This window comes from Eufriesea mexicana, unplaced genomic scaffold (genome assembly GCF_001483705.2).
Source record: "Eufriesea mexicana isolate 0111107269 unplaced genomic scaffold, ASM148370v2 scaffold653, whole genome shotgun sequence".
NCBI lineage: Eukaryota > Metazoa > Arthropoda > Insecta > Hymenoptera > Apidae > Eufriesea > Eufriesea mexicana.
The window spans coordinates 44616-53260 of NW_016908802.1; the positions used below are offsets into that span (position 1 = coordinate 44616).

General features: G+C 34.8%; 3 protein-coding genes across 3 annotated transcripts; 2 read left to right on the plus strand and 1 right to left on the minus strand.

Annotated features, from left to right (window-relative positions):
- The first annotated feature begins 4355 nt into the window (after window positions 1-4355).
- On the plus strand, window positions 4356-6073 carry LOC108546243 (CWF19-like protein 1). Its single transcript, XM_017898230.1, has 3 exons — window positions 4356-4975; window positions 5043-5697; window positions 5774-6073. Exons 1-3 carry the CDS (start codon window positions 4362-4364, stop codon window positions 6071-6073), a joined length of 1569 nt encoding a protein of 522 aa, XP_017753719.1. The 5' UTR covers window positions 4356-4361.
- A 137-nt stretch (window positions 6074-6210) lies between these two features.
- On the minus strand, window positions 6211-7240 carry LOC108546244 (probable methylthioribulose-1-phosphate dehydratase). The gene is made up of 5 exons (XM_017898231.1): window positions 7167-7240; window positions 7007-7101; window positions 6672-6940; window positions 6376-6577; window positions 6211-6304 (listed from the first exon to the last, which is right to left on the minus strand). The coding sequence occupies exons 1-5, from the start codon at window positions 7194-7196 to the stop codon at window positions 6211-6213; spliced, it is 690 nt and encodes a 229-aa protein (XP_017753720.1). The 5' UTR covers window positions 7197-7240.
- A 138-nt stretch (window positions 7241-7378) lies between these two features.
- Window positions 7379-8576, plus strand: Vlet (COMM domain containing 10 protein valette). Its single transcript, XM_017898234.1, has 3 exons — window positions 7379-7784; window positions 7930-8293; window positions 8376-8576. Exons 1-3 carry the CDS (start codon window positions 7756-7758, stop codon window positions 8574-8576), a joined length of 594 nt encoding a protein of 197 aa, XP_017753723.1. The 5' UTR covers window positions 7379-7755.
- The last annotated feature ends 69 nt before the right edge of the window (window positions 8577-8645 follow it).

Consider the following 8645-nt stretch of genomic DNA (forward strand, 5'->3'; position numbering starts at 1 on the left):
CTACAAATGACTTTAGGAAGCGACACGCCCCTTGTCACGGCACGTAACACGCGTGCCTATTTACTTTAGCGGCGTTTAAACGCGCCGAAAGCAGGACGCGACTCGTTGCACCTATGCACGTATAGGTTATCTCGAAATAGGGTTCGTCCGTCTCGAGGAATCGGGAACTCGATTCCCACCCCTTTCCCTTTCTACGGGGGAATGTTTTCGAAACGACGCGACGGGATACTTAAACGATTAGGACGAACGTCGAACAAGCGTGAAAACTGACACGCGCGTCTGTTACGTGTTAATTTATCGCGTGCGTATCGCGTTCTCGATTCATCGATATAGGAACGCGCACGATGGAGAGCTCGTTGGGGGTCAAACGTCGAATGCTGGCACGTGATGCAAATATCGCTTGGGTAATTTGCATCCCGGTCGTATTAGATTCGAGCAATAGAAATGGGATTTCGAGAAATCGTGGAAGTATCGGAGAGGGGAGGGAGAAATTTGGGTACCGGATATGGTTCCTCGAGGAAGTTATGGAGAAAGGGGTGAAAACGTGGTTCTCGAGTCTCCCATGAGACTGCATGCGGGTACCGTAACGTAATATTGGGATATGTTCGACGGATATAGACGAACAATTTGCCAGCATCCGAACTTATCGGCTCGAATTACACCTGTGCATGTAAATCGTTACGTTTCGATCGACTCGTTGGAATAAGGCATAGATTTCTGCGATTGGAAACGATCGACGTGACTAATAGATAGGTGTCTTGCGGTTTCACGATCGGTGCACCCCTCCTTTGCTTTCCTACCCCTTTTTCGCACGTTTTTCCTCTGGCAGATACATATCAAAATAGAGGAATAGAATCGTCTAGTCAGAGGTACCGTGGAGGAAATCGAAATTGAGAAGAAAGCACGTATAACGTAAAGGTATTTTTAATTCGTTTTGAATTTAAGTTTGAAGTATAAGTTTGAAATTTTTATTGGAATTTGAATTTAATTCGTTTCGAATTTGAATTTAAATTTGAAGCGTAAATTTGCAATTTTAATTCGAGTTTGAATTCTAATTTACTATCTTATTATCTCTTTAATTAGCCCATGTTTGCGATTGTATTTTGTACTTACCTCGAAACTAATTATCGATTAAAGTACGATAGCGTGTAAGTCCGAAAGTTTTACTTACCTTCGAATAAACCCATAATTTGTTTCACCCGCTAGTCAATTAGTCACCCTCGGTGCGAAAGTGATTTTGGCAACAGGGTCGTCTCGAAGAGCGAACACTTTGATCAAGCCGTCGGTACTTGATGCACTTCAGTCGTTCACGGAATCCCATTGAATATTGTTATTTCTCTACATAATAACTATTCCTATCGTTTACATCGTTACTCGCAATCGTTATTTTACACTATCGTTAACTATTCCATATTACAAACTGTACCGGCAATTTACAAAATTTTCTTGCAAAAGTTTTAGAGACTCGCTATTTAAGATTAAAAAGAAGTTACTTCACAGTTTTTCACACTTAACGTTCCTCATGTGGGCTCCGTTCAGTTCTGAGTCTTGATTAAAATTACTGCTCACTTCCTCTCAGGCACATCTTTACCGATCCGACGGAACCACGATGAACGCAACCGGAAACCGTCGTTTTCGATTATGCAGTGCATCGAGAACGCGATCGAAGTGACACTCGTGACAGTTATCGTTAAACAGTCATTCCGTTATAGCAGAGAGACAACGGTCATTTTATGCAGCACTGACATATCAAAATACCACGATTATAAAACATCGAATCGTTAAGATACTACATATTTTAGAGTACGTTTAATTTATAATTTTACCGATATTTAAATCGCATGTTTTCATCGGTCCCAACATTTCTCCTGCCGTAGTTTTAGTAACAGTTTTATACGGTTTATAACGCCGATTTACGGATTCTTTCATCCATAATTCGAACTTCTTTTAAACACGCGCGTTTACGTCGCTGGAGAAAAAACCTATGCGGTGGCTGACGGTCGACGATCGAAAATGCGCGCGCTAGCCCTCTGGAAGCGGGAGTGCCCTCAAAGATGGCGCGACATCTTTTTTATCCGGGGGATGCACCTCGCGGGATCAATTCATTGGGCCGTGACTACGCGTGTGTACTATTAAAACAGTGCCGTACGCATTTAGGTATACAACTGGATGCACGGTGCACGCCGAACTCCCCACCGAGCGTAGACGTTCCTCCAACTTGCTACCCTTTCTTCTATCTTTCTCTCTCTGTTCCTGCCTCCCTTTCCGTCTCACTTTTCACCACTCGCTCGACATCTCTCACTCCCTCGCTTACTCTTTGTTTCGCTGCCTCCCTCTATCGTTCCGGATTCTGGAAAAGCTTTCGTCGTACCAACGCAGCCGCATAACCTCACGAGTTGCGCCTGTGTCAATGATTTCTAATGTAGGCGGTACTTAAGCCCCGTTTCATCCCACCGCGACGTGATAAAGGTTTTCATGAAGACAACGCGAAAGTTCCGCTTTCTTATCGTTCGTACGGAGTTCTTCCCGTAAACGACAGTGTCGCGAGAAAATAATTATTTTTATCGTTTTTATTCGCACGATGATACGTTTGCGTTTGGAAATATCAAATTTTGATAGATTAGGGTTCGTATACGGCGAGGAAATTGAATCGGTGACGATTGAGAACCACTGCGCTATGTATTACACGAAGCATTGTTATACGTCTAGATAACGCCTCTTGCTCTGATTGGTCGGTTGGGTGGTCCCATATGCCACGCCTAGTGGCGACTCTATGTAACCATCCCCTCCACGACTCTACTAACACAGGCATAACCTGCTACAGTCTCTCCTTCTCCCTCTCTTTCACGCGTATAATATATCTCCGCCGCTGCTTCCGTTGCCGCCTCTCTTTGTCAACGGTCCTTTCCTCTAGTGTTTCTCTTTTTATTACTCCTGCGCACCGCAGCAACTGGCTAGGTTATACGAAAGCCTTAGGTACGTGTGACTGTGTACGCGGCTTTGTGTGAAGGTGTGCATTTATTTGCACTTTTTTAGCTACCAGAAAGCCCAAGGGTAAGTTTCCGCTGTTCTCCACATAAATTCTTCCGGTTTCTCTCTATTGTTCGCGGCCAAACATATTTTAAATGAACACGAAAGGAATACCATCGGAGGTATTTGTAGAAAATTTCCCGGGGATAAAGATTAGAAGTTAATTATTTGTTGGAAGCTCCGTAAATTTCCCTATCTAATCAGTCACTTTTTTAAGTCTCGTCACGGGTAATTGCTGGGAAATTAATTAAGCGTAACACGCTGGGCTGTTGTACCTAAATTTTCGTCACGGTTGTATTTTTAATGATATACGCAAAACTGAGCACGGTCAGCAGGTAGGCAGCGAGATTTTACGACGTGGAAATCGTTTCCAGATGTTAGTCATTTAGCGATACGACGTGGCCTATTCGGACCACCGACACGAGTTCTCACGCCCAAATTATTATGCCACCACACGAAAATTCACAACAGTGAATGGCAGTTTCCAGCTTTCCCTTGCTTAGCTGATGCTATATGCTAAGGGTAGTATTGCGTGACTTCTTACGTATTTCGAAATATCGAATAGTTGCAGGTAAGAAATACTTTTGTGAAAAATAGAAGGATTTCAGATTTGTGGGTGGGGAATTTCTAATCTTGTGTTTTATGTTCAATATATACGTGTTTTGATAACGTTATTCAAATAAACGAAAATTTCTTCAAATTTTCTTTCTATACTTAATTTCGATTGAACTTACGTATAATTAAGATGTATCATCTAGTACTACTGACATCGTTAACATTTTCACGATATTGTTGATAATACGTTAATGTAAATGAGGCAAATGACTATATCGACTGTAGAAAAGTATTTTGCAGAAAATGGACTAACCTTCTTACCTTACTTCATCGGTTATATCATTCCCACTATTACTGACTATGTTAGCATAAATAACTATTTATTAATTCCGAAGTGTAATTTATTTTATAACTCTATCTTTCAATATATCGTTGTTTTCAATTGTAAAAAACATGGGAAAGATCTTTTATTACTTAAAGATTGATAGAATAGAAAATCTATTTATACTTCCACGATGTTGCGTAGTATTATATAGGGACTTTAATACTACATTGAACTAGTGATTTAATACAAACAAAAATGTGTTCTTATTTACAATAAAAACGCGGTAAATCGTCAATAATGAAATTGTTTATTTTTACACAATTAAGAGTACTGAAACAATAACGATATACAGTTATTTTCGTTATACGATTTATGGATTTTCAATACAATTATTGCGTCGTATTGATCGTGTATATATTTACTTGTTGAAATTTAGGTTATATTATTAAACATGACTGAAAAACAAAAGGTATTAATTTGTGGAGACGTAGAAGGTCATTTTAAATTTTTATTTAATAAAGTTGAAGCTATCAATAAGAAAAGCGGACCTTTTGATTTTTTATTATGTGTCGGAAATTTTTTCGGCAAAAACAATACGGAACTCGAATTGTATAAAAATGGTATGAAAAGTATATCTGTTCCGACATATATTATTGGCGCTAATAATGAAGCTGATTTAAATAATTATCCGGACGTTGATGGTTGTGAAATATGTCAAAATCTTACATATCTTGGAAAACGTGGATTATACACTGCTAGTTCTGGACTTAAAATAGCTTACATTAGTGGTATAGAAAATAATTCTTCAGAAAAAAAATCTATTTACTTTAGTGAAAGTGATGTTGTATCGATTAAGCAGGCTTGTTTAAAAGGTCAACCTAGTTTTCGTGGAATTGATATATTGATGAGTTCCCCTTGGCCTGCTGGTGTTACAAATTTAGATCCTAATAAACCAAGTTTCAAATACGATGGTTCAAAATTAATTTCATGGTTAGCTGCTCAAATAAAACCAAGATATCATGTATCAGGATTAGAAGGAATTCATTATGAAAGACCTCCATATAGGTAAGTAGAAAGTATATCGATATGAAAGATATAGTTGGATTTATTAATTCAATGTATTATTGATCAGGAATCAAAGTCTCCAAGATGGAAATATTGAAATTGCGACAAGATTTATAGCTCTTGCACCTGTAATGAACAATCAAAAGAAAAAATGGTTGTATGCGCTAAATCTCACTCCTGTTGATAGAACTCGTTTGTCTGATTTAATAACAAAAACTACCGATGAAACAGAAAGCCCATATCCAAGATTAATGTTATCAAATGAGCCATCTCTAAAAATACTAGAACCAAAGCATACTCAGTTCTTTTACGATATGGAAGTTCAAGAAACTACCAAAAGATCCAAATCTTCTGAAGGTTTCCATAAGAGACCAAAACTAGAATTTGATCAAGCAAAGTGCTGGTTTTGTTTATCCAGCCCTGAAGTTTCTAAACATTTAGTAATATCAGTTGGAACAGAAATTTACGTTGCACTTGCTAGAGGTGGGTTAGTTGAAAATCATTTCTTAATTCTACCAATAACACATCATCAGAGCCTTTCTATATTACCAAAAGAAGTAAAAGAAGAAATGGATCAGTACAAAATTGCTATAACCAAATATTATGCCACTATGAATAAAGTACCTGTATTTTTTGAACGTAATTTTAAAACATCTCATTGCCAGTTGCAAGTAGTGCCAGTTCATGAAAATCAAGCACCAGCTTTGAAAGAAACATTTGAAGTAAATATTTTTATTATGATTACTTGCATATTCTAAGAATATATTGGTATTTACCTTAATAATGCTTCTATTTTAGGAAATGGCAGAGTGCAACAATTTTGAATTAACAGAATTACCTCCACACGCAGATTTGCAGCAAATTGCAAAACCAGGTGTTCTCTATTTTTATGTGGAATTGCCAGGTGGAGAAAAATTATATTATAGAATAAAAAGAGATTTTCCACTCCAATTTGGTAGGGAAGTATTAGCTTCAGATCGAATATTAGATCTTGATGATCGAAGTGATTGGAAAGATTGTCAATTAGGAGAAGAAGAAGAAACTGAATTGGCAAAACGAATTAGAGGAGAGTTCCAACCATTTGATTTAGATATTTAGAGACATAAAAATTCAATAAATTAATACTGTAATATATGTGTATATATATATATGTATATATCCATATACGACGTTTTTCGTAAAATATATAGAAATATTAATTTATTGTTTTACAAAAATAATAAATGGAGATATTATTATGATATATTATTTTCTGGGACTGCAGCTGGATCTAATCCACTCAGTTTCATTTGTAGGGCTATGTCAAATAGATAATCATAACATTCCGTCCTAAAATAAGAGATATCCAGTAGATTGAAATAAAAAGAAATCTTTAACACTAATACTAAATTAACACATACATAGTTTTTGCTTGTTGCCATGTATCACCCCAGACATAAACACCATGTCTTCTTACTAATACAGCACAAGTTTCTGGATAGGCAACTATTGTTCTATCCAATTCATCCTTTAAATCCTCCTCAAATGGAGTATTTTCTATTATTGGCACTATTAATTCTTCATTATAATTATATGCCCTTCCTAATTTTTGATTTTTTATACCTATATTATATAATGTTTACATATTTTCATGAATAAATAAAAGATTTTATATATTACGCATTTTACATATATATATATTATTCTCGTTTTATACCTTTTATCATTTCAAGATGAGTAACACGAAATTCATTCCCAGGCCAATGTAATGTCACCATTACTGCAAATTTGGAATGGGTATGGATTACAGCACCAGCATTTCTTCTTCTATATGCACACATAAATAATGGAGTGCATTGAGATTTTTTTAATTTTTTCTGTTCTAGTGGTAATTCTAAGTCATTTCCACTGATATCTTGTACAAACATTTCATCTGGACAAATGCGTTCTTTTTGTACACCAGATGGAGCAATATAAATTTTTTCTCTGCAAATGTAATGGTATTAGTTTATTAATATATTAAATTTAACATAATATGTCAATATTGCTAACTTGTATTTAATAGATATTCCACCACCAGTACCAGTGACCCATCCTAAATCGTAAAATTGTTTACATAATTCGGGAATTAAAATTCGTGGATGTTCCTGTAAAATAAAAAAGATGTTAAGGAAATATACTAATATATAATAATAATTGTTTTAAAATCTACCTTGTCGTACTCAATATTATTTAAAGACATTGTTAATAATTTCGGAGAACTTTGAACTAATTTCACGATGTTTTCCGTACAATCATTAAATTCTTATCAACTTTAATTTAATGATCACGATAACAACACGACATGTGTACGTGCATTAATACATATATACGCACTACTAAAGGCTAATGCGTATATTCGCACTACTAAAGCCTAATGCGTATATACGCAACTATTATAATCGGCTATAATATATGATATTTTAGTAGTATATTTTAGTAAATCATAAATTAATATAATTAAATGAAAACAATTTCATGTAAGCTCAGTTTTTCTTGATCATAATATGTATTTGTATAAGTTGTATTCGCATATAAATAATTTAGTCGATGTCGAATTGTCAAATGCGTAGTTGTGTCGTGACACACCCAGCTAAAATGTACATATAATTCGTAATATAAAATTAAACTGTATATTTTAAAAAATTGTAGTGTTAATCAATTAGATTAACGCTGGGAATAGAATATTAAATCATGTTTAGTGATTTTTTTAACTTCTCATACGCAAGATAATTGTATAACCTATAAATGTGTCAAATAACATGGCTTCTTGGATCACAGTCACACCGCGGTAATATTTAAATTTTTTAATTTTCTCAAACTAATTTGTTACAACTAGTACTATCTTTTTGAGAAAGTATTTACAGATAAAATTTTGTTACAAATTTTATGTGTTTGTTGTGTAATGTTTTCTAATCTAACATTGTATTTTTCAGACTTGAACAAGGTCTCAAAATAGCAAATCAAATAGACAGTAGTAAATTCCGTTTATTAATAAGTCGTATTTGTCAAACACTTCAATCCAATGTTAATACCAAAATATTCAATGAGGAAGAAGAAGAAAAACTGTTGATTTCGTTGGACTTAAATAAGGATGATTTAGTTTGTCTCTTAGATGCAGTAATATTAATTTATAAACAAGCTGCTTGCAACATTATAAAACCACAATTGATGGAAAGCTCGTTAAAAGACACTTTTAAAACAGATGATGATAAAGTTCAAATATTTATAAATGCATGGGTTACATATGGTAAAGGCATAATTGATCATTTTAGGCAAATGTCCATATTTCCAATTCAGGTATGTTACAATGACAAATCACTGATACGATCAATCATAAGGAATAATAACATCCCTTTAATGTTAATTTATGCTATTTTAGGTTAAAGATATTAACTGGTGTTTAAATATTCAGGCTGCATCCTCTACTATTAAAAAAGATGTGCGACCAATGGCGTTATTGCAATTAAATTTAACAGGAGAGGAAGAGTCTAAAGTAACAGTTGAATTTAATAAAAATGAGCTCATAGATCTGTATCAGAATCTAGAGAAAATTCAGTCACAATTGGATGCTTTTAAATAATATTTAAATGATTATTAACATACATAATTATAGTAAAAAATTTTGTATCGTATAAAATATATTTTCTGA